At 38.8% G+C, this 26,180-nt stretch overlaps 1 protein-coding gene across 2 annotated transcripts; it reads left to right on the top strand.

Annotated features, from left to right (window-relative positions):
* The first annotated feature begins 380 nt into the window (after positions 1–380).
* On the top strand, positions 381–24,425 carry PAXBP1 (PAX3 and PAX7 binding protein 1). Of its 2 annotated transcripts, none has more exons than XM_015881464.2 (18): positions 381–962; positions 1,849–1,977; positions 2,979–3,155; positions 4,235–4,330; positions 5,067–5,170; positions 5,962–6,182; positions 7,106–7,295; positions 12,053–12,176; positions 14,354–14,453; positions 14,893–15,008; positions 16,362–16,561; positions 17,580–17,724; positions 17,870–17,991; positions 18,310–18,386; positions 18,651–18,717; positions 20,247–20,393; positions 20,704–20,858; positions 22,981–24,425. In XM_015881464.2, the coding sequence occupies exons 1-18, from the start codon at positions 500–502 to the stop codon at positions 23,096–23,098; spliced, it is 2,751 nt and encodes a 916-aa protein (XP_015736950.1). In that variant the 5' UTR covers positions 381–499; the 3' UTR covers positions 23,099–24,425. The 2 variants fall into 2 exon arrangements, with proteins under 2 accessions (XP_015736950.1, XP_015736944.1); XM_015881458.2 differs by having other exon boundaries at positions 382–962; positions 4,235–4,456.
* The last annotated feature ends 1,755 nt before the right edge of the window (positions 24,426–26,180 follow it).

Raw genomic sequence — 26,180 nt, 5'->3', positions numbered from 1 at the left:
TCCGCCACAGCTGAATAACGCTCAAATAAAAGACGTCATATTCCTGCGTTGACGGCCCCAGATTTACTGAATCCATTCAGTGTTAGCGTAAGATTGCTCAGTCGCACCCCAAACTCAGCATCACGGTTTTATGGCGTTTCAGCACGTATTTATAACACACAGGCCGTTAGTTCAAAGGGCCCGCGCCCTGCCCTCCCCTCCCCCGCTCCGCCGCCGTCCCGACACAAGATGGCGGCAGGGGCGGTGCCATAGGAGAGAAGGGGAGGAGGCAGCGGCACGCGGCGCATGGAGCCGCTCTAGTCCCGTCTCTGTAGCCTCGTTCCGCCGGCTCCCGTTGCCGGGCTGGAGGCTGCGGGAGGCAGCCGGCAGGGGGCGCTGTGGGCTGCGGAGCGGCGGCCATCATGCTCGGCGAGCCGGGCCTGTGCCGCGGCGTGTGGCGGCAGCAGTGGGTGGTGCCGGTGCCGGCGCTGCGCGGCGCGGGGGGTCGGCGCCCGGCGGGATGTTCCGCAAGGCGCGGAGAGTGAACGTGAGGAAGCGGAACGACTCGGAGGAGGAGGACGAGGAGCGCGATGAGGAGCCGCCTCAGGAGCCGCCGACGCCGGCCTCCGGGACCGGAGGAGAAGGGCCTGGCGAGGCCTCCGCCGTGGCCCTGGCGGCTGCGGGCACCGGGCTGCTGCCGCTGCCGCCCGGCTGCGTGCCCCTCGCCCTGCCCGGCAGCCCCGCCGCTTTCGCCTGCGCCGCGGGCTACGGTGCGGCCCTCGGCCTGGGGCTGGGCCTGATGGGGGGCGACCGGGCCGGGCTAGGGGCGCTGCCGGCTCACTCCCCGTTGCCCCCCCCGCCTCCGCCGCCGCCGCAGGGCAACGGGCTGCCGGCCGCCGGGCGGCCTAAAGAGAAGAAGCGGCCGCGGGAGAACAAAGAACTGCCCCGCGCCAGCCTGCTCAGCTTCCAGGACGAGGAGGAAGGTGAGGCCGCGGTGGCGGGACTGGCCTTGCGCCATGGTTCGGTTTGTTATCTTAAGGCAGAGGGCTGGTCCAGGAACTTGGGCTGTGAGGGGCTGCGGCCAGACTTCGTGCGGACAGGGGTGTGCTGGCAACGGAAAGTGCTCATTAGTTTTATTGCGGTTTAGCGGGGTGAGTTACTGTCACGGCACCCCGACTTGGAAGGGACCCACGGGCATCACCCAGTCCAGCTCCTGGCCCCACATAGAAGTAGCCAGACGTGGATTTGCACGGTGCCAGGAGCTGTGCCCAACAGCACACGGGGAAATGGTTTAAAGTTAAACGAGGGAAGATTTAGGTTGGATGTTAGGGGGAAGTTCTTCACTAGGAGAGTGGTTAGGCCCTGGAACAGGCTGCCCAGGGAGGTTGTGGATGCCCCGTCCTTGGAGGTGTTCAAGACCAGGTTGGACGGGGCCCTGGGCAACCTTTGATGTAGGGTAAATGTGTATGTTTTGGTTGGCCCTGCCAGGCAGGTGGGGTTGTGAACTACCATGATTCCTTGAGGTCCCTATCCAAACCCGGTCAGTCTGTGTGAATTCTGTAGTTCGGCATCACCGGGGCAGCAAGTGCTGATAGAGTGCGGACATTTGCTGGCGTTTATGACATCGCAGTTTGCTTTCAATATCCCGACCATGCGAATAGTGAATTACTGATCACCTGTTGTTCTGAGTACGACTCTGGGCTGAAATCAGATGGGTATATACTAGTTGCTGAGATTCCTAGACATAAAATAATAATTCATTTGGCAAATTCTTGAGAATCTAGGTGCAAAAGAGGTATAACAGCTAACTTAGATGCTATCATTGGCAGAATTCTAACGAAAGGGTTTTTACAACTTTTTCTTTTAAAGAAACCGAAGAAGTTTTCAAAGTGAAGAAATCAAGTTACAGCAAAAAGATTGTAAAACAGTTGAAGAAAGAATATAAAGAAGATCTTGAAAAATCCAAAGTTAGAACGGAGGTCAATTCTCCAACAGATGGTAACTGCTAAATTAACAGTAACTTCTCTAATGGCAGAGATTAAGAGTTGTAAATACAGATCGCTTGTTTTTGGGATGACTTGTCTGTCTTTTTATAGGGTTTAGTATACTAGAGCATATGTATACCTCACAAATGCTATTCTGATGCTGATAGAGAACTTTGAATCTCTGTCAGGTAGATACGATTGCTGAAGGATGAAACTTCTCAGATAGCTGCCTCTACAATTGTCAGTAGATTTCAGTAGTTTATGTTCAGCGCTGTTGTAGATACAGATTCATGTATTCTTCATCTTCCTCTTATTAGTTCAGCACTACACCTAGTGCTTGTCTGACAGGATGTCCTTGCAGTGCAGCTTGTCAGAAAGAAGAAATGAGGGAGCGAGCAGTGATGGTTTTTTGTTGTTAAGTAAATTACTGTTGTTAAGTAAAAGCAGTGAATTGGTATATTTGTGTAAGTAAATTTTGTTGTTAAGTAAAAGCCCTTCTTCTTTGGTGTCCTTTGGCCCCTGAGCTGCCATCATCTGTTGAAATGGCTGAGGATTTTTGTTTCCCTCAAAGGAATAAGAGTTAGGGGCAATATCTCAACAGCTGTGTGTTTCACAGTTTGACCTTAGAGCAGAGTTGGTGATCAAGATGATAGAATGAAAGTATTTGAGCAGAAGGACCTTTTAACAATACACAGCCTTCCACAACTTGTAGGTTGAGCCTGAGATTTTGGTTTTGATGTAATTCTGCTGTTGGTTATTGGGAAAATCATTGGTAAAGTGTCTTGATATATTTTCCTCTACCGCTTACTTTGGGTAGAGTGAAACCTCCAACTCTATGAGTACAGGTGTTATCTAGAGATCACAGTGATACAGTTGAAGCTTATGGAAGTTGAATGTATTCCCATGGATAAATTTGCCTTCATTTGGTTTCAATCCTACAATGTTAATCCTTTTAAAAAAGCCTCCAAGTGTCCTTCACCAAAGAGTAAAATGTAGGCTTTATTGTCTTAACAGTGGAGCCACCACTAGAAAAGACAGGACAGATTAAGGACATAGGTCAAGAAGATGGGACTGCAAACAGTGAACACGGTGAAGAAGAAATGGAAGTTGAAAGTGAGAAGGAAGAAGAAAAACCAAAACCTGGTGGGGCTTTTTCAAGTGCTCTATCATCGCTGAATGTTCTTCGCCCAGGTTGGTTATCACAGCGTGTCTGATATGTTAAACAAATGCTTTAGCCAGTGTTTGTCTTTGAGTGTCTCAGTTATGGGTCTGCAAGGTATCTCAAATGTTATCATTTTTCATCTAATAAGTTTTCTGTCAGACCCTGAGGCCAAAGAAATCCAATTGAGAAAGTAGCTTGCTAATTGGTAGCTGACTCGGGTGATGGCTTGCTCCCCAAATGGAAACTCCATCTGCATGCTTTGGGTTTGCGTTTCAGGGGAAAAAATAATTTCCTAGTTGATTCCCAAGTGACTTTTCCTTCTAGGGTAAATTGCAGAATGTTCTTACATCTGTGGAGTTACTGTAAGCTTGAGAAAAATGTCTCATTTCAAGTATAAAGAGAATGTGAACTTTAATCTTTTGTCCATGACTAGTCAAAGTAGCGGTAAAGATTTATTAATGCTTCAAAAAATAGATATGCGGGGGCTATTCTTTTTGTTACATAAGTAAGCTGCATTAAACTTCTACTAGTGATTTTACTCTTTTTTTTTTTTTTTTTTTTCTTTATAAATCTGGGTTTGTGGGCTGGTTTTTTATTTCCTCTCGGCTATACAGTTTTATTAGTGTTGCCCTTCTTCTTTGGTGTCCTTTGGCCCCTGAGCTGCCATCATCTGTTGAAATGGCTGAGGATTTTTGTTTCCCTCAAAGGAATAAGAGTTAGGGGCAATATCTGAACAGGAAGTGACTTCAGAGGAATGTCATTTTCTTCTTCCTAGTGCAGCAGTTGGTTCCTGTAAAAGGCAGGAACTCCTCTAGGAGTGTTTCCCAAGGAGATTTCAAGCTTCTGCCACTGTAGCATGTGAGCTAACAAAAGCAGAGCCAGATCTTTTGGCAAAGATTCCATATCTGAGAGCTATTGCTCTGAAAGTTTATGTGTGTAGCTTTTGGGTTGCTTGCAAATCTGTGAGTACAGTTATATTTCTTTTTTCCTCTTGTTTTTTTTGCCACTTTCTAACGTTCTTTGGTAGGATGGCAGAGATGAGTAAGAAGGAGTTGTAATACCTGTTTGGTTGCAGTGGATGTTTAACACTGTGAACATCTGTCTCTAGGAGAAATTCCAGATGCTGCTTTTATTCATGCCGCTAGGAAAAAGCGTCAAATGGCTCGTGAACTTGGAGACTTTACTCCTGTTGACAGTGAACCAGGTAAAAGCCGCCTTGTTCGAGAAGATGAAAATGATGCCAGTGATGATGAAGATGATGACGAGAAGAGGAGGATAGTTTTTACAGTGAAGGAAAAATCCCAAAGGCAAAAGATTGCTGAGGAAATAGGTAAAATCTTCTCAGAGAGACAGCTGGTCAATATTTGCACTGGTTGTATTGCAAGTGCTCCCTTTCAGCGTTTTCAAAAACATGTTTGTCAGACTGAAGTCTGGAGTTAAATTTTGTTTTTAAGAAAAGTTCTGCATAATGGAATCTACTTGTAAACTTCTGAGCACAGACTCTGTTCTTTTGGTTAGAAGCACACAACTTTATTTAATCTGGTAGAAACGTACACTAAGGAACAATTAGTATTGCTCCTATATCGTTTTAACGTCTGTATACTTGTCAAAAGAAAAACATTAGTTTTTGAATGTAGGATTCTGCTTCCCAGCAAAGAAGTGAAGTAACTTTCTGGAGAAGGAGGAAGAGTAAGAGAACAGATCTGTAATATTGGAGAGCTTTGCTGGCAGTTAACTGCAAACTTATCCATTAGGTTTTTGCAGTGGAGCCTCTGCAGTAATGATTCATGGACTAGCATCCTTAATTTCTTGTGGAGAATAAGAGAGAATGCACTGAGATGTTCCCACCAAAGCTTGGCCTTTTAGGTTTTGGAACTCATGGTCCTTACTATGAATATGTTAATTTGTTTTTGTTACCTGTCTGTTTCGTTCCTCTCCAGGTATTGAGGGGAGTGATGATGAGGCACTGGTGGCAGGAGAACAAGATGAGGAACTCAGTAGATGGGAGCAAGAACAGATACGGAAAGGAATCAACATACCTCAGGCATGTATTTTGTTGTGAGCTGCTCTTATTCCGTTTTTGCTATATTGGCTAAATCCATTGTAAACTTAGGTAGTTTACAGAAGGCTGTATTGTCTGAGAAGATCAGTGTGTGACTTCTGATATTCTTTAAAAAGAAATGAGAAATCAGATTTTAAGTATTGAGTGTTATCCATTTCTGTAGTCTCTCTGTTAAGGATAGATACTTACAGTGTAAGCAGCATATATTTGCAGCCTAAAATAGAGCTAAAACAATGCCGCTTTGAAGAGACCTCTGTTACTATTTGTCAGTGGCTTTACAGTTCATAAACAGAGCTGCTTTTATGTTTCTGTGTCTTCTCTTGTGGTATAAACATGCGATTGGAATCAGTAGCAGTCTGTGCCATATGTCGTCACAGTAAAGTTGCTATTCAGTTGAAGATAATAATAGTGTTTTTAAAAAACATTCCAGAAAAGTCCTAACTAAACACCGATTTTAATAGATAGTCTTAGTGAAATTGAGTTTAGTTCAAAATAGCTTGTTACCTTAGGAGTTGTAGGCTGGATAAAATTGTGTTTAGTAACTTGCTGTAAATATAAACATTTAGAATAATCACGATATTAAGACTTTGTCCTTATAAGAAGTTGCTTCTGAAACCTTAGGTATTGAAAGTTCTAGGGCCAAACCCACATGGATTTGCCACACAAATACGTTTCTGACTGCCGTTTTCATTTTATAACATTTAACATGTGAAACAACGTGTCTTCTTTCCCTGAAGTCTAACACAGTACAATTATCTGTCCTCATATCTCAGGTTCAACCAAGTCAGCCTGCTGAAGTGAATAATCTGTACTACCAGAACACTTACCAGACATTGTCTTATGGTTCGTCATATGGCATTCCATACACTTATGCTGCGTATGGATCATCGGAAGCCAAGTCTCAAAAAACAGATAATACAGTTCCTTTCAAAACACCCAGTAATGAGATGACTCCTATTACTATTGATTTGGTAAAGAAACAGCTTAAAGACAGGTAGGACAGACCATCTTTTTAGACTTAAAGACATTTCCCCTAGCTTTCTGTTCCTCAGGCATCTTTTAGTCCCGAGAAAACAGTTTCATCGCTGGAAAAGTACTGACTGGCACATCCATTAAAAAAAAATTAAGAGGCAAACAAAAAAAAGCTCAAAGTGAAGATGACATTGACACTTTGTTCGAAAGTCTCCCTGGATTGTGACCATTGATCTTGTTGAAGACAGGTCTGAGTTGCATCTTCTGGACACTACACAATCTGATAGTCAAGAAATGAAAGGCCAGTGAGGTGTTTAGCTTTATCAGCAGATTTCATTCTTTTAAACTGCAAATGAAAACTTTACTCTTCAGTAGAGAGATAGTTTATGTTTTAGTGTAAGCTTTTTCTTTTGTTTAAAAGTTGTAATCTGTCAGCTACACAAGAGGTCCTACTAAGTGAACATCCCAATTGCAGAGGGAACTTATTAGTAATGAACAACTGCAACGATGGTTTGTATGCCCACTGTAGTGTTAGAAACTCCACTAGTAAATCAAGTTAGAGGAAGGCAACTGCTTTGGAGCAGCCATAATTCATCTGTGGTTTTTGTTTGTTTTTTTTTTCTCTCTCTCTTCATAAATTACTTTTTCCTCTCCATTTTTCTGTAGGGCCAACCTTGTAGTATTTTAAGTGTTACCGACTCCTGTAAAAATTCAGAGGAGTTGACAGAATAATGCACTCAGCATTAGAAAATTAATGCTAGAAAATGAATTTAAATCAGTACTCTCGCTGTTTATGTAGAGAGGAGAGAAAGTGACAAGCGAAAGTTAGAGAATGCCTACAGTATTTCCATATATATACTTAGTACTTGCACTGTCTAATATCTCAACAGTCTGAAGGATAGAGACTTCTGGATGTAAATTTGTTATTTATCCATTGCCCCTCAGGTTGGACTCTATGAAAGAATTGCACAGAGCTAATCGGCAGCAGTTTGAGAAACATCAGCAAAGCCGAGAGGACTCTACCAAGGCAATTGAAAGATTAGAAGGGTCTTCTGGGGGTATTGGTGAACAGTATAAGTTTTTGCAAGAAATGCGAGGGTATGTCCAAGACTTGCTTGAGTGTTTCAGTGAAAAGGTAAGGATGTAAAAACATTCCTATTTTTTTTTTTCAAAAAAAAAAAAAAAAAAAAANAAAAAAAAAAAAAAAAAAAAAGTCTCTTAGTACGTGCCAAACACCACATCATGGTTTTTTCAAAAAGCCCCCTGAGAACATATTCTCCTAAAGGTTTGGTTATTCAAGTGCTGAAGAGATAGCGTCATGAAAAGTAGTGTTGGTTATCGAGAACCTTTCTTTCGCAGCGTAACAGATTAGTGACTTTAGATCACCTAAAAACATTTCTAGATTCTCTGTCCCTAGAGTGTTTCAGCTTTACGTAGATGCCACTTGTGGCCCGTGTTGGATATAAGGTGAAGAAAAATAACAACTGAATTACATTGCCAGTTCTTTAAATGTTTTATGAACATAATAAGAAAGATTTGTATTTTGTATTGCAATCTTCCTCCTGACAGATAGTTTTATGGCTTTGTTAGTGCTCTAATGTCTGAAGAAGAAAAATTGTAAGCATCTGAAGACAATTAAAACAGGTACATCTTGTAGTATACATCATGTAGTATGATACTCTTGCGTGTTTCTAACTTGAGAACTTAGTCTTTTTTCACTATCTTATTCGTTATGCTATATTTAGTTAGTTTTCTTTTAAATATATATGTGTATGTGCACACATACAGGAGCTGTAAAATTCAGTTAGCAGTGTACAGGCTTCATTGTCTTGACTCAAATACAATAATATGTCATCTTATTATTGTATTAGCTGCCAGAATTACTTCAGTGGTCAAAGGTGCTGCTCAGATATCTTGTTAGGTGTGAGAGAGGACTATTGAAGCATTCTGACTCCTAATCAGTTAGTAATTGTCCATCATTAATGCTTCGTGAAGATTCCCATCTTCATTCTTGTAAGCTAGAGAACTATCGGTTGTGGACAAACCCAGGATGTTTGGACCAGTTAATTTGCCCAGCTAATTGATTAGTTACAAAAAGTATTGTTCACAGAAGAAGCAATATTCCTGAGTTTCTATTAGTGCACTAGGTATTGAGGGATAATCAGTTTTCCCTTCTTTTCTTTGCCATTCTATCTTTGCTGGTTGCACAGATGCCTAAATTCCAAACTAAAGAGAAATTATATTCTTTGTCTGAGATAAGTTTGTATTTCAGAAGTCAAGTGTCTGTATACAGTGTTTGTTTTTTAGAAGAACTCTTAAAATCAAAGAGAACATCCACACAACAACACCAGAAATATATTGTTGTGTGGTTGTTCTCTTTGATTGTCCACACAGTCTTGTTCAAATGTTTTCTTTAAACAAATTGGTTTGGAATGCATTGTTTTGAGTGAAAACCAAGCCCCTTAGTCTTCCAGACTTCATTTTAAATTGGGAAAGTTTACTGTTAGCAAATAGGGGAACAGTTTCTGTCATTTTTTCAGAACAAAGTTTTACTTTACGGTACTAGGAAGTAAGTCAGTTCTAGTTGTGATGATTAGCTGTTGATAATTTAACAAACAGGCTTGTCAAAGCTGCTTTCTTGTAATACTCTTTTGTGTTCCCAATGGCTGCTTTAATAAGGATTCTGTACTTGACCCCCTCTTCCCCACAACTTTCCTAAAGTACCCCCATGCCAGTCCCTCAAACTCTTAAGCTGTGACTTTTATCATCTCATACTTAAGACTGTTTTAGGAGATATTTTGTTGCTTTTTATTTTCAATTAGAGGCTGTTAAAAGTGCCTGTACCTGCAGTGAGTTGCAAAATTAGGATGTCAAACAGTTTAACTAACAGATAAATTACATAAATTACAGTGTCATTTGTATTCCTCAGACCTTTTGCCAAATAATCTATTTTAGAATTCAGTATTTTAAGCATGACAAAATTACTATCAAATCAAAAGTAGACCACAAGTTGTTTTCAAAAAGGGGTTGAGGAGGAGGGAATAAGAAGTAATTAATGATTATCAGGTTTTAACTAAGTAAAATAATGAAATGTAGCAGGAAAATAGTCTTTCTGTTTTCTGAGTGTAGACATAAGTTACTCTCAGCTTTCTGTAGAACCTGTGGCTCTTAATGCCACACATTTGAAACAATTGCATTTATCTGTGTTTACAACATAGAATGTATGTAGCTATTATAATAATAATAATATATATAATTATTATAATATATAAAAGCAAAAAGAAATGTGTCCTATGTGCATATATATAATAATACTGTGGGGCTATACACATCCTAAATCTGTAAAGCCAGGGCCTTCCCTGTCCTTTCAAATACGATGCGTTGATGCTCTCTCTTTATTGTATGAAGTCTTGTCATTGTTATTAGTCAAATTCACATTGATATTGGTCTGAATAAGGAAATTGTTTGCTGAACAAGCACAAATGGATACACAGTGTACTTGTCCTCTTCAAAAAGAGTCCATTGCTCCAGAGTTTCCTTGTATGTTCATAGTCTTAGTTTTTGAGAACAAAAGGTAACGATGTCATGAAGAAGAACTTCTTTTTCTGATAACCTTATTTCTGCACCTATGTGCCATGTTCAACCCTTTGATACCCCAGCCAAGCAAGACTATTTTGTCTGTATTCTGATTTTGTAGGAATGCTGAATGTTATAAATGCTTTGTCTATTGGTAAGGTGTGATAGAGAATATAATGGGTCAGGTCTTACATGATCGCTAGAATCAAGCAATAGAAATGCCAAATCCTGTATGATGATTTCCCCCACAAATGGTAAAACCAAGGAAACTGAACATTTTTTGCATCACTAGTAGCTTCAATTGTTAAAGTTATGCCTTCAGAGAAGGCTGGGAAGTTGTAATGTGTCCATTGCATTTTCTCCTTTTCAAAAATAGGGGATACAGAAAGATCAACTCATCCAAGCCTATCTTTGTTAGCATGACTAGATGAACTTCTATTTTGCCTGCAAAAGCAATTTGTCTGTGTCAGGAAGGGGCTTGAGATTAGGTTTAAATTATCCTCATCTACTAAATATTCAGAGAACTTTTCATTTTTTCCTCTCACAGTGAATGCAGGGGGCAAGGAGGAAAACTGTAAAATAAACTGCTGAATTTATGGTAGTGACTTAAGTGAATGAATGAGAGCTCTTGTAGTCGGTGAACCTGTCACTCATAAACCACAGTACTGATAAAAGAGTTATGGCTTCTAAGTCTCTTATGTTTTAAGTGGGAAGTATTTTGGGTTCAGATATTGAAATGCATAGGGTTTTCTGTTGGTTTGTTTTTGTTTTAAATTATTCTATCTGTTTATACTGAGGCAATTGCAGAAGAGCCTCTAGAGATGCTGTCAAGATTTTTCATTTAACTTTTCAATTTTAGAATTCCCTTGACATATGTAAGGGAAGAAACAGTATTTTCTTTGGCAAGCTGCATTATTTCTTTTATAATTATTACTTATTTTTCCTAAATTGTCTTGAATTCAGAATGTGCACTTTCAACAGTGGGATTTTTCTTCCCCGCCGCCTTTTCTCTGCTTTGTTTTCTCTGAAAGAAAATTGCATGTATTTTGAGCGACTCCACAGACTTTAATCTCTACAGACCAGTTTATACCACAAAGAGCTGATATTTCTTTCATTTAATTTGTCCTCTGACGTGCGTGTCATCCTCAGCTGAAATGGCTCTGCAGCTGTAATGTCATAATCTTAAATTTTACTGGGGGAATTCTTTAAATAGCTGCTGAGTCACTTTCTAAATTACGTCAGGAAACAATTTCTGACTTTATTTCTTTTTTGGGGGAAAAAATGTAATCCTGGATGATAGGCAGCAATGAAATATCTAAGCTAAGGCTGGAAGACTGGACTAAACATATGTTTTGGAGGTAAGGAGGATATGGCATAAAAATATTCATACTAGCAGTAACTGACTCACGGGACTTGCCTTTCTAAATTAAGAGATCATGAAAAATTCTCTTTTGCATTCGGGTGATGATGGTGCTCTAATTTTAACTTGTCCCGGGAAATGAAATTCTGCAAAACTAGGCAGTGAATCTGCTATTTAATGTCAGGATATTCCTGGCTGTTATCATCTATTTTTGTAGCTCCTAAAATTCAGTCTAATTTTTTAAGTTTATTTTTAAATAGCAGGTCTGACTGAAGTGTGTATCCTTCAAAGATTATACTTAGTGCAGAACTCCTATTTGTACAGTTTTGATTTTAATCATAGGCTAGAATAACGTTTTATTGATTTACATGTTCACATAATGCGTTTACGCACTGTGTTACTGCATTTCAGCAACATTGTTTTACTTCACTTTAACGGTATTTCTGTACATACTAATAAAAGCTACAACAAAACAATACCTGCTAGTGTTTGGTAGGTTAGAATGATTATTGATTTTCTTTTTTTTTTTCCCCACTGGATAGTCAGGTTCACATAAAGTATAGGATATTGCTACATTTTTTTGTTTAGAGTTAGAGTGGATCCAACCATTGCATGATAAGCTTTGTAGCAACATTTAAGTGCACTTAGCAGGGAGAACAAGCGCTTTAAATAACATTTCACTTTGAAATGATCATCTTAGTGTTTTGCCTCATTCAGTCCATACCAGTTTCTTTCAGAACACTAATCATTGTGATTGAAAGCTGCCTACGTTGTTAAATGCATGTGTTTTCTCCAAGTTGAAATATTTCCTGGTCCAAATGACAAAAATGATTAAAACAAAACAGCTTGTGCTGCTAGAAGTGCAGTGACAGTGCTATGCTTCGGAATAGTGTGGTACCCCAGAAAGCTAAGCACCCGGAGGATTTGATATTACGTAGTGTGTTGTATTTTTACAGGTGCCTCTGATTAATGAACTTGAATCTGCAATGCACCAGCTGTACAAACAGCGAGCTTCCCGCCTTGTCCAAAGACGACAAGATGATATTAAAGATGAATCTTCGGAGTTTTCAAGCCATTCAAGTCAGTCCATCTTGAAGGTTTTTATTATTCATTAAACAACCTTGTTTACTTATTATGGCTAATTTTAAATGTAAATGTTTAAAGTATGACTGCCTTGAAGTTTATCCTAACTCTTGAGATAGATAGAAACAAGTTTAGATTAAAAGTTCTCTAATCCATTTTGGTTTAAATTCAGAGCCACTCTAGCTCTGACCTCATCTCTCCTTTCTATTGCTCTTAACTATGTTTCCTCTTTTCTAGCACTGAATTGTATGCATGGTGGTAGTGGCCAAACTGGTGCCACATGACTCCACACTTTCATGTCAGAATTTTATTTTTTTAATTACTTTGAATCTGGAAATTTCCTGTAACATCTGCATTTAACTTTGTACAAAGCCGTGAAACATTGGGCTAGAGGCTACTTTTACCTGATGCTCTACTTTGTAGGTAGCAGAAGTGTTTGATTTCAGACTGGTAAAGATATGGAAAAGACTTGCTAAAAATCAGACTGATACAACATAAATCCATATGGATTACAGTTCAAAGTCAGTTAAAACTCTTGCTTACTGTTAGTGTGGAGATGGGGGATTCTCAATGAGTTTTCTTGTGGCAGTCACTTAAGTACGTAGAACACTACAAAGGTGTATTACCTTAGATGAAAACATACGTTCCTTGGAGGAAGTTTTGTTCTGCATGGTAAATGATGGGTAACGTACATTAATAGTAGTCTTCTTTCTGTTTTGGAGAGTACCTCATTTCTAGAATAGCTTTCCTGTCTATCCTATTGCTGACCTAATATCCTATAATAAAAGCCATTTCCTATTCTGTCACGGTGTTGCCAGAATTGAAGTGTTGGTATCATTATATATAATTTACTGAGTGTGATAAAGCAGTAGGGCATAAGATTTGGTCATCTCTTTACAGAATGGTCAGCATACATGTTCCTTTACTTGTAGCCTCCAAGCATCACATGTTGGCTTTGCTATTTTGCCATAAAAAAGTGCTTGTGAGAACCTAGTGTATCTAGTGTACTTTGCCTAAATTAAGCCTAAAATTGATTTTACTTTATTTTTTGGACTGGAATTTGATGGTGGGGGTAGTGACATGTCATTATCAAGATCTTATTTAGCATCTGGGAATCTTGAGAATGAACTGCACGACATCTTGAAATGGTTTGGCTCTTTGATAATCTCACGGAAACTAGTGAACTAATGTCAACCTTCAATGTGTTGTGCAATGCAGACTCAAACAATCTGCGTTCCTTCATATAGTGTCAGAACACAAAGGGGATAGAAGTCAGTTTAGATTTGTCTGCCATGTTTTGCTTTATTTTTGTGTAAGGATAAGTAGCTTTGAATAACAGCATTTTCTTTAAAATGGGCATGATTTACTCTATGTATTAAGACTCATAGTACTTCTGATATAGAGTTGTGATACTAATGCAGAACATCACTGGTATTTTTAGCGATAGATTTGTAAATGGGTTTAGTTAGAACATTTAAACTTACTCCTGAGATTTGGATAGGCTTATGTTTATATTTTGATGTTTGTACCTTAGCGGGTGGACTTGAGTACTGACTAATACTCAATTCACTTCTAAAAATTCACCTCAAAAGAGTAAACAGGTTTCACTGTTAGCTGTGCTATTGTCAGGAACATCTTTAACGAATTGCCGCTTAAAAAGAGGAGGAGAGGAAGACCCATTTTCCTGTAGATTTTGATGCAGTTGAAATTGTGTACTATACAAAGAATATAGATATAGAGGTAATGGCTAGAACTCTTAGAGTATCATATATTCTGACTCCTGTCACTCTATCCATCTTTTTGTTCATTTTAATTTCAGAAGATACATGGTAAACATGTATAAGGAGCTCTATATGTTGGGGAATATTCAATGTCAGCAATTTCTGTTTAAAATATTAACTTTTATATAGTTGTGCACTGTTGTGAGAGGGACGAGAGCGAAGTATGGTGAAAACATTCTTCTATTTGACATTCAAGTGGAGATTTTTCTGAGCCCCATTACTTCCTCTTTTAACCTCTACATTTGTGGATTCTAGGCTTCTAGATACATCTTACACTTTCTACTTCAAAATACATTTAGTTTAAAGTAGGTACAGGGCTCTTTTGAAACAGCCTGTAGTATATTTATATAATCGTAGAAAAGCATTTTAATTTTCATCAATGTAATTTTACAGATAAAGCACTCATGGCACCAAACCTTGATTCTTTTGGACGAGACAGAGCGCTCTATCAAGAACAAGTTAAGCGTCGGACTGCAGAAAGAGAGGCTAGAAGGTAGAGTGCTGGGATTTCTTGTCCATTGGGAGTTTTTGCCTGTTCTCAAAATGCAGTTTTCTGGTGCAACATCCTAGCATGAACAGCATTGTTTGTTCCTCTCCTGGGAAGGGAAGAAAACACTTCAGATGGTATTTTCAGGAGGGGTGTCCTAAGTATCCCAACTTAACATCTGAAAGTAAAAAACGAATGACCATTAGATGATGCTGATTTAGAATTTCTAAGAGAGTATAATAAGCCTATTTGGTATCTGTGTGGATTCTGCTGGTTCCTCTTCTTTCCATTGCTTGAGGCAGCAGCACAGTGGGATGTTTGAGGCAGTGACAAGCTGGTAGTTACTTTCAACCTGAATTTCCTTCCACTTTAAAAGTTATAATTGTGTTCATGATATAGGGGGGGGGAAATGTAACAACTGTATTGTACTGCTTATCATTTTTAGAGCTCGTCGTAGACAAGCAAGAGAACAAACTGGGAAGATGGCAGATCACCTTGAAGGCCTTTCCAGTGATGATGAGGAAACTTCAACAGATATTACAAACTTCAATATGGAGCGAGGTTAGAAAAGATAAAGAAGCCTTATGCTATCAAATGTAGACAAAACAGAGGAAGAATAAAAGTTGACCCTGTACATGTATTTCACCTTATTTCGGAGAAAGTGACAAAAATTTCATAAGCTTTTATTACAGCAAACTTTGCAGGTGACAGAAAATGATCTCGACTGGAAACATTGCAGAAAGGTTCTGTACTGTCTTGAATTTCCCCCATGGTTTTATGATTGGTTTGCTCAAAGTAGCCTTAATTATGCATAACCCTAATCATACAGTTAATGGAATTATAAGTTAATCTAACGTCTCTTATGCACTAGGAGAACTGTAAGAAACTTGAAATTTGGGAAAATATAGTTTGATTAAATGGTTGAGGCAAACAGAATACTAGAGGTAATTGTGAAGGCAGTAGCAAAGTAATAAACATATTGCTTTCTCACCTTGAAACTGAGTACAGTTATCAGTAATGAAAGAAAAATTAATCAAATTAGAAGAAACACGGAGAAGTAGATTGGTATAGACCATGCATATGGAACTGCTTGTGTATATGTGAGAAGGGATGATGCAGCCAGAAGAATGTTTATTTTGTACATTGTGAGAACTGGGGGCATAAAGAGAAGTGATCAAAAAGTGAGTTTCTTTTTTGCACAGTGTGTAATAAAAATGCTTAAGTCATAGCTGTAGGCGGTTGTGGAGAGCCAAAGTATAACTAGATTAAAAAGCAATTAAACTAACTGTCTAGAAATGCATCAGAAGTGCAGACAATCACACCTTTAGTTGCTGGCCCATCACCAGAATTGCAAATGTAGGCAGAGAGCTCTGATTGAACACAGAAACTATTTAAGAGTTGTTAGGTGCTGTAATTCTCTTCACAAGTTAAATGATCTAGATTAAGAATTCTGTGTGGCTGTATTGCTTTTTGTAACTCAGCACTGCTACATGTACAAAATCCTTTTTTACAAGTACTGTCAGCTTCTGAGTAAGCATGGGATTTCTGAAGCGTTTTTTAATCATTCGTAGCTCACCCTTACGACAGCCCAGAATGATCGCTGAGCTATAAGGAACAGAGGGATGCACTTCAGGTGGAACAGTATGAGTTGGAAGGTACTTAGAGATTAGCTGCTCCAAACACTGGTGCAAAACAAGGCCAGCTCTGAAGTTAGATCCACACCTTTAGGAATGCATACAGTAATTTAAGGCAAAATTATTGGAAGTTTTAAGGCTAATAGTTTTTTGTTTTGGTTTGGTTTTTTTTTGTAATGTTGGTAAAAATTAGCTTATGCCAGTCAGCATTAAAGTCTGAAAGAGGTTTTATGTGCAATAGATTAATAACTTATTGCTATTTTTTTTTCTTGATGACCAGATCGTATATTGAAAGAATCCAGCAAAGTTTTTGAAGATGTCTTGGAAAGCTTTTACTCAATTGATTGTATTAAGTCCCAGTTCGAAGCTTGGCGTTCAAAGTACTTTGCTTCCTACAAGGATGCTTATATTGGCCTCTGTTTACCAAAGTTGTTCAACCCTTTAATCAGACTTCAGCTGCTTGTCTGGACTCCTTTGGAGGTAAAGTCCTGGTCATGCAATATTCACAGAAGATTCTGTATAGTGTAGTTCTTTCATACATCTGCAGAGCAGAGTTAATTGCATCTTTGCTTACAAATGCATGTTGTAGGCATGAAGCTTAAAGTGGTCACCTGTCTTGGGTTGAAATGCTTTTCTGGGGAGTTCCTGGACTGTTGCCCACTGTGTTCCTAGTAGGCGAGAGCTGAATTCAGCATGTACTGGCACCTTCTCAGGGAGCAATATAGACCAAAAACCAAACCAAATAATGTATTAAATAATACATCTAGGTTTAAAAATATTTCAGAGAATACTGTGATTCTAAAGATAATATTTCTTCAAGAGAAGTGGAATGAAGAAGCCTGTTTTTCAAGTGTGCTTGTGATCTCTGTCCCTATATTATCCTCTTTCTTTCTCCCACTCACCCCTTCATGCCCCATAGAACTCTGGCTGGCAGTTTTCAACTCTTCCTCCTAGTACTTATCACCCAGTAATTAGGTAAGGAACATGGGAGGAGCAGGACAGCACAATTGCAACACAGTGTCCCTGGCAAGTATTCAATGTCCAGCTTGTGTGTGTACTGTCAGGAGTAGCCATGAGAGGACAATTAGTTCACCTAATTTTGGCCTCCCATTTTACTTCCTAGCAGTGAAAGCTCCTTAAGTAAGATTTTAGAATTATCTTTTGCTTCACTGTTTCCNATTATACATCTTGCTAAGTTTGAAAAAGTACAAGGCAAGAGATTTTTAATTCAGAAAGCATCATTTTTAATGCAGTACAAATGGACTCTGTTTTTCATGTTTCCCTTATTGTGCTCAGGTGTAGTTAGTTGTTAAAATACGTTGGGTGGCAGCAGCTGCCCACAAAAGTAGTCTTGCTTCAACCATTTTCACTTTCATGTGATTTGGTGATTGTGTGATTCTACAACGAATTTGTTCATTTGGCTGTTATTCTTTATTTTAATGTCTTGACTTCAAATGTCTGTTTAAGAAGCTAATATCTTCTCAATTCATTTTATTAGGGCAAATGTCAAGATTTTGAGACTATGTTGTGGTTTGAATCGTTGCTCTTTTATGGCTGTGAAGAACAGGAGCAAGAAAAAGACGATGCTGATATTTCACTATTACCTACTATTGTAGAGAGAGTTGTTCTTCCTAAATTAACAGGTATAATCTTAGGAAAAACAAAGGGGGAGGAGAAGGAAGTCGATGATTATTTATGCCATTAGATTTTACTGCTTTGTAAATTACTGTCCTTCTATCTGTATTTGAGCATTTGCAAAATGGAGTAATTCTTTTATCTCTTTACTAGTGATTTCTGAAAATATATGGGATCCTTTTTCTACAACACAAACATCAAGAATGGTAGCAATTGTACAAAAACTAGTAAATGGATATCCTTCAGTGGTTAATGCTGAAAACAAAAATACACAAGTAAGTTTGCTCTTTTTCACGAGTGTCTTGGATAACGTTAAGGAATTTGAGTGTATTTGTAATACACTATATTGGGAAAAATATAGCATGTTTAATGAGGGTCAAAATGTAGTTGTTGGGAGTTTTGTTTAATTATTTGATGTTCTGTTGACTAATTAGAGATAGCAAATGTACTAAGACTTGTTAGTCTGCTTGTCCGTGCTCTGTGAAATTTTAGGATCACAAATGCTCTTTATTGTTTTTAAATGAATTTCTGAGTGCTTAACTACTAAGCATTACAATGTCTGTTATTAAAAAAAAAATAAAAATCTCTTTCAGATGCTTTTAAAGGCATTGTTGCTAAGAATGAGGAGAACGCTAGATGATGATGTATTCATGCCCTTATATCCAAAAAAGTAAGTCTGCTGTCAACTATGGTACTAGACTTCTCTATTAACAGGTCAGTGTCTTCTGACCATGGCATTGGTAAGGTTTTTTCCATACCTCTGCATTGTTCACTGGCTGTATGTGGGAACAAATTGATTACCATGAGGAATTATCAGAAAACAAGCAAAATGGAAGAATTTATAGAAATGAACTTTGTTTGGGAAGGAGGAGGTCAGCAAACTTCAGATGGAAGTGACAGTGTTTGCTCATGAAAGAAATCTTTTACTTTCCAGCGTCTTAGAAAACAAGAACTCTGGTCCATATTTGTTCTTCCAACGTCAGTTTTGGTCCTCTGTTAAGGTAAGTCACTAAATGCATCTGTTAAATTTCTGGTGCAGTCAGCATAGCAATAAAATCCCCTTCATATTTGTGGAAAATGGTAGATGGAAAATGGCTTTCTCTCTAGCTGAAAGAACTCTGAAGTAGGGTTCTTAGCCTTCTGTAACACGCTGTGTCCTCTTCAAAAAACTGCTAAGCGAAAGGGCATCGTTTTTATTTTTACACTGTGGGTTTCTTTGGCATATTTGTTGACCAAGGTTTTTTAATGTCATTGTATTTGTTTTTAAAAAAGAAAAAAAAAATTTAATTTACTTCTGTAGTAATGAGAGGATTTTTTTCTGTATTTCTTTAAGTAGCATGAGAATTTTCATGAAAATAACTTAGATAAACGGACAGTTCTCTATATCCCTCTGGAAAACCTGTTGATATATGTAAAATATAAAGCAGCTCTCATCTTAGTTTACTTGAAATGATGAAGAGTGTGAAAGAAATGTCCATTTGTGGAAGGTGCTCCATAGAGTTGTCAGAGGTCTATAAGAAGCTGTAACTGTTGTAATTTTTATCCTTCTATTGGAAGTGTTAACTCAGCTAAATAGGCAAGTATGAGACACTGACTGAACTGCTGAATTCCATAGTCATACAAACAACTTTTATCTGGGTTTTTTGCTGTTTAAAAGAGAGGGAGACCTTACACTGAATGGGTTTGCATTCACATCATTTACTACATTCAGCACTGAGTTCTTTGAAGTAGAAGTCAACTTCTTAAGTGCTGCCCAGAGCAAGAAGGGCATAAAGCTTATTTATGAGAATGTTGTTGTTAAGAGTGCTAACACTTCTATGGCTTGTGTCTCTTAAGAATGAAACTGCCCATTTCTGGCAATATTTTTTGGAGCATGGGCCATTTAGAGCTGCACATACTGTACCTGCAAGGCAGGTACAGATAGCATTGCAGAAGATCAGAGATAGAAGCTGGGAAGCAAGTCCCTTATTACTGTTTTCTGATGATCTGCTTTGACAGTGTACTGCCAGCTGTGTTCCCTTCTACAAAGCTGGCAGCAGTTTTCCACAGGCTGTGTATATACCGCTGGGGAATAACAGCTGTACTGTTGGCTTAGCCAGCACTTCCCTTCAGACAGTTTCTGTGCCTTTTGTTTGAGCGTGCCTTGGAAACAAGGGCACACTGACAGCTTGCCTGGCAGTCTCACTGATGAGAGGCTGTGGACTTGCCCCTGTGTGGCATATGCTAGGTCTTGCTTGACTTGATATTGACATCACATTTTGAGGTCAAAATGACCTGAAACTTTAGGGGCTTTTTCAACGGTTCTTTGGGCAAACATAAGCAACGTTTAGATGATGGTTGTTGTACAAGAATTTATAACACTCTAAGCTGTTACTTTATGAATTCTGAACACGTTTAGAACTATCAGAAGGCATATTCTTTTTGCTTTACTTAAGCTATGCTGCTGCACTTGAAGAGTCTGTAGATACTTGATTAACTTTAAAGATTCATGACAATTTAAACTATTATTTTCCCTGTACTGTATTTTCAGTTGTTAGGAAACTTTCTCCAGTGGTATGGAATCCTTTCAAACAAAACCCTCCAGGAGCTGTCAATAGATGGCCTACTGAATAGATACATTCTTATGGCTTTTCAAAACTCCGAGTATGGAGATGACAGCATTAAGAAGGCGCAAAGTGTGAGTATATCAAACAAAATATTTAATATGTATTTAAAACTCACGATTACCTCTGAAACTTTGGTTTTGGTATCTAAATACTGTAGTGTTGATGAACCAAAGAGAAGCTTCTCTGGCTTATGCTTGGAGAGATTCAGTGTTTTATCGCTTGAAGTTTGGAACTGATGGAGGTGGAGGGGAGTTCCTGTTACATTCACTTGAGTCTTGTAGACACAGTCTTACCTGGTGACTTCACAGATTGTGGCATTAAACTTTTAACATTTGTTGTTTTGGTTTTTTTTAACCTTTTTTTTCCCCCTGTTTTGTCTAGGTAATTGCTTGCTTTCCTAAACAGTGGTTTGTTAATCTAAAAGGAGACAAGACTATTTCTCAGCTAGAAAACTTCTGTAGATACCTTGTTCATCTGGCTGATACAATTTACAGAAACAGCATTGGTTGCTCTGATGTAGAGAAAAGAAATGCAAGGTAACTTAGTTTGAATGATTCAATTGCAATACTTGTGCTTTGTTATTTGTATGCAAACACCGGTTAATATCTCCATTCTATTGCAAGTCTTTTGAAAGGTTGTTGAATTCAAACTTTAATTTTTTTTGTGCTATGGTTAATGGGGTGGATTTTTAAAGGTATTTGAGAACTGCTGCCAAAATTCATTAAGCATCCGTATCATTTTGCAGTAATCCTTAGTGTCCCTGATTGTGGCAGATTTTGTAATTAATTGTCCTGGTCTGCTTTGCCTTGTAAACCTGTTGCACATTCCTACGTAATGGCTCCAGAATTACAGATTATGCTTTTGTATACAGTGCAAAAATTCTGTCTTTGCTTATGCAACCAACTCGATGAACCTGTTTTCTCCTTGATCAGAGTAATTTTACTTGTATCTGATAAGCAGCATAATTGAAAGTCTGGGTTAGGTGTGTGCATGAATGTGACTGCTAGCTGAGTAACCTGAAAAGCTTTGTGGTGGGTTGTTTAAATCAATGGTGAACTTTAAATCCACGCTGTTACACTGATACGCAGGAACATAATGATATTGGAAGATTGTTTGTTCTCGTGCTATTGCACAGGGAGAGGTAGCAAGGTCAGTAGTGCGGCTGTACCAGAAAACCTACTTAAACTGAAACTTGGATCCTTCATTACCTGCATTTAGTCACTCTTGATACCTGTATTTGCCTGAGCCGTTGTTGAGTTACTCTTCAATTCCTGAGGCTCTCAGTGGAATTAGATCCTTCTTGTTTTTTTGAACTTATGCATAGCACTGAAATCCAGGGACAGGAATTTCCCTTGGTGTGAAGCAGACAAATCTTGATTAGGACTCTTTCCTGTATCAGTTGTTGTTTTGTCCCCATTAAGACAAAAAAGAAGTCTGCAGCAGAAATATTATTTTGCATAACGAAAGAATGACATTTCTGTTCATATAGAATCATAGAATCACCAAGGTGGGAAAAGACCTAAAAGATCATCCGGTCCAACCGTTCACCAATTACTAATAGCTCCCGTAAACTATGTCCCTCAACACAACATCCAGTAAAATAAGTTGCTTTAAAGAAAAATGCATTAATTTCTCCTGAGAAGAAAGCCTATATTTTATCCACACCTGTTGATACTGGATTTCCAAATGTTTGAGAAAAGGCACCCAACCAGCTGGTTTCATTTTTAAGATGAATTTTGAACCTCTAGTATTTTTTTATGGGACTTGGTGAAAATTCATGTCCACGTTACTTGAAAGACACTAAAATTGTTCTTGACTGTTGAAGAAGTACATTCTTCCCAGGACTGAGCTGGACCTGAATTGTAACGCAGTTTGTTGGTGGCAAGTTTCAGGCTTTTGTAAGACATGTGGTAAAACATATTCGCTGTTTGTTGTTCGTAAGATTTTTTTTGTTGTTGTTATTGTCATTTATCAAGAGAGCTGTGACTCACTGCACTCAGCGCCATAAATAATCCAAGACTTTTTTTAGTTTATACTGCATCTAGTATTGAATGACTAATTCCTATTTCCTCTTCCAATTTCCTTGCTAAGCTAATGACCAGCTTCATTTAAAGACTAAGGGAGATGATGTAAAGTTACCTGAAACTGATTTGCTGACGAAGATGATCATGGGGCTGGAGCACCTCCCCTATGAGGACAGGCTGAGGGAGTTGGGCTTGTTCAGCCTGGAGAATGTTGCGGGATGACCTCATTGCAGCCTTTCAATACCTGAAGGGAACTTACTCCCAGGAGGGGAGTAGACTCCTCGAAAGGGCTGACAATAGCAGGACATGGGGAAATGGTTTTAAGTTAAAAGAGGGAAGATTTAGGTTGGATGTCAGGGGGAAGTTCTTCACTAGGAGAGTGGTTAGGCCCTGGAACAGGCTGCCCAGGGAGGTTGTGGATGCCCCGTCCTTGGAGGTGTTCAAGACCAGGTTGGACGGGGCCCTGGGCAACCTGATCTAGTAAATGTGTATGTTTGGTGGCCCTGCCAGGCAGGGGGGTTGGAAATACATGATCCTTGAGGTCCCTTCCTACCCGGGTCATTCTGTGATTCTGCTGTACTGTCATAGTGTGCTTTTCTGTTAATACTTCTACATGTTTGTTCTTTTCTTTTAGGGAGCAAATAAAGCAGATCATAAAGCTACTAGCAAGTATACGAGCACTGGATCATGCCGTGACAGTCGCAAATGATCACAACGTAAAAGAGTTAAAAATTTTAATAGAAGGAAAATAGAGTTTTCTGACATCTCGTTACGAGCTTTAAAACCATTCCTGATGTGTAATTTATGTACATATGTAAAGTTTCTTAAACTGTAAAGTATTGATCTTTGTTTTAATACAAAGTGCATTCTTATATACAGGCATCCTTTAAAAGAAATGACAAGGTTGACTTTCTTTGGAGACAAAAATGAAATTCCAAGGTAGTCATTTTCCCACAAATCAGGCTTTCCTCAAAGTTTCTCAAAATCTTGTTTACAAAAACACTTTGTACCCACAATTAGTGGTCATCTACTCCTTTGTTCATTGTTCCATGGCTAACTGGAATGTGTATAATATATTAAGTGTAATGCAATGCGTGCATATACTTATACCACCGTGTTACTTTCACACTGGATATGGAAATCTTTTACTGTTGAAAAAGCTTTTCCCTTTTCTAAAAATTACTTGTTTTGAAAATAAAATGATCATATTATTGGTCAGAAGGTTAAATCTGTGAAAATCGTTTGGCCTAAATAGTGGGAACGCTTCCAAATGCAACCAAACCTTTAAAAAGCAGCTGTGCTGCACTCAGACTGGAACTCTAAAGACTGTGCTTAGAAACAAGAGCCAAGAAAACACAAATCAGTGTTTCAACTGTTTTCTTAATGCAGGCAGACATTGCAAATTTGTGATTATTGTGGAAATTTACAGTATTTCCTAATCCCTGAACACCTTTCATTTTGAAGGAGAAGATAGTTCACCTGTGAACTCTGGGCCCCTCGGTGGTTAAGTTCACTGTTTATATCCCATTTTATAACTTCACCTTGGGAATCTGTTTCTTCTGATTGGCATGGCTAAAGATACAAAGCTAAGTGAAGGTGGAGAAAACTTTATATCCTAGAATTTGAAGTGTTTATACTGTACTAAATATTCAAATGTTACATTTCCTGCTAAATACCAGCTAAGAATACAGTCTTGGAAAGCAAAGCATTTAAGTTTTTGGAAATCAGAAGGAAAATCCTTTAAAACAGGGTGATCCACGTTGGAACACTAGTAATTTGGTTTTGGGGTCTGAGGCATGTAAACAGCTGTAGCAGCTTTGGATTAAGAGCTGTTTTCTTGGTGAACCCGACATTCCGGGGGGAATTATAGCAATAAATTGACATCCTGGAGAACATAAAGATTAATTGTATTTTAAGGTCATGTCGTGGTATAAATGAATATATTAAAAATGTACCATTTGTAAGATGCACACTTCATTTGGACACCGAACAATTGTTTTTCTGAACTGTTGAGATCGATGGAGTACATTCAGAATATCTGCTTTTAAAAATCGTTTCAATAAACTCGTCTGTCAAGGAGCTGCTGCAGTGCAACTTGATAAGCTTTGTTCCTTTAAGTGGTAAAGGAAAAAAATATGCATGCTATCTATTTTTGTCATCTCAAACTTTTGCTTTTTTTCTAATATAGCACATACAAGCCTGCAGTTAAGTTTTGAAGGTGTATAAGTGCAGTTTCAGTAGCTCAGGGCTCCAAACCTTGAGACAATTTTAAATGCTGTTAGTAAAAATGGAGGCATTTTGCTCCAGTTTGGATAATAATTGGGAGAATAAGGAAGAGGTCAAGAAAATTACTTCCTTCTAATCTCGTTATAAAATATAGCCACAGAAAACCTTTATAAGCAAAATAACCACTTGCCTTTCTGCCCTTCTTCAGCCATTGTTCTCAATCATTGATTCAAATTAAATGTAACAAAGCAGTTGCACTTCATGAAGTGGTCTTCAAAAACGTTATATATCTGCTGCTTGGTTGAGTGACTGCTTTAAAATCCAGTAGTTCAGCACACCTGCTTTAAAATTACTTCTCCCATGGTTGGCTTTGTGTTGTCTTAGCATTCACCATCAAAATCAATGCACATAATATATTCAAAGACTGATGTCCTGGAAGGTGATAAAATCCCATATGACATGGTAGTCTTAGTTATACTCAAAATTCTATGGGAACTCTTGAGATGTAGTAACCTCTTTAGGTAGTTAGCATCGTTTAGAAACAGGGAAGATGTATAACATTGCATGTAAAATTGGGGGACATTCTGAATTGTGATAAAAGGGAGGTTTGTTTACAAGGGGGTTCCTGCCTCATCGCAGACAGAGTCCTCACTAACGCCTACAACAATAAACACACTTAATAATCCAAGAGCCGACCACTTAAGTCTCTGCTCCAAACCATGAGGTAAGTTTGTTTTTCTTCATATATGTGACCTGTCCCATTGACTCCACTTTTGTGCTTCATGCACATATTTAAATGTCTAAGGTAGTCAGGCATTGGAATGCACTGCCCAGGGAGGTGGTGGAGTCACCGACCATGGGAGTGTTCAATAAACATGTGGATGTTGTGTTGATGAATATGGTTTAGCCGGGAAGTATTGGTAATGGTTGAACTATATGATCTTCTAGGTCTTTTCCAACCTTGATAATTCTGTAATTCTGTGATTCTGTTTTCATAACAGAAATGTATCATATAACAGATGTATCTCCAAGACTCAGTGTGATATTTTTCATACATATGTAAACCCATCTTTTCATAGCCTAAATTTCAACAAAGCTCTCGAGCACTGTCTTATTTTCTGCCTTAAGATTTTAGTGACACCTTGCCAAGTACCTCTGGCATTTCCTCTTGTTCAGCTCCACGCAGTCAGTGACTGCCCAGCCCTCCCATTTGTCAAGGTCTCTCTGTAAGACCTCCCTACCTTCAAGAGAGTCAGCTTAATGGGCAGGGGTACTACTTCACAGAATCACAGAATTGTAGGGGTTGGAAGGGACCTCTAGAGATCATCGAGTCCAACCCCCCTGCCAAAGCAGGCTCCCTACACCACGTCACACAGGTAGGCGTCCAGGCGGGTCTTGAATATCTCCAGAGAAGGAGACTCCACCACCTCCCTGGGCAGCCTGTTCCAGTGCTCCGTCACCCTCACTGTAAAGAAGTTCTTCCGCACATTCGTGCGGAACTTCCTATGCTGTACTTTCATCCCATTACCCCTAGTCCTGTCCCCACGCACTACTGAAAAGAGACCAGCCTCGCCACTATGGCTCCCACACCTCAGGTATTTATAAACC

Source organism: Coturnix japonica, chromosome 1 (assembly GCF_001577835.2).
Source record: "Coturnix japonica isolate 7356 chromosome 1, Coturnix japonica 2.1, whole genome shotgun sequence".
Lineage (NCBI taxonomy): Eukaryota > Metazoa > Chordata > Aves > Galliformes > Phasianidae > Coturnix > Coturnix japonica.
This window is presented reverse-complemented; position numbering and strand designations above follow the sequence as displayed.

Bases quoted from the DNA above. Each gene is read 5' to 3' on its own strand.
- PAXBP1 (XM_015881458.2), top strand. From the start codon at position 500: ATGTTCCGCAAGGCGCGGAGAGTGAACGTGAGGAAGCGGAACGACTCG. The intron at 7,296-12,052 runs GTAAGGATGTAA...GTATTTTTACAG, and splicing joins TTGAGTGTTTCAGTGAAAAG to GTGCCTCTGATTAATGAACT. The intron at 17,992-18,309 runs GTAAGTTTGCTC...AATCTCTTTCAG, and splicing joins CTGAAAACAAAAATACACAA to ATGCTTTTAAAGGCATTGTT.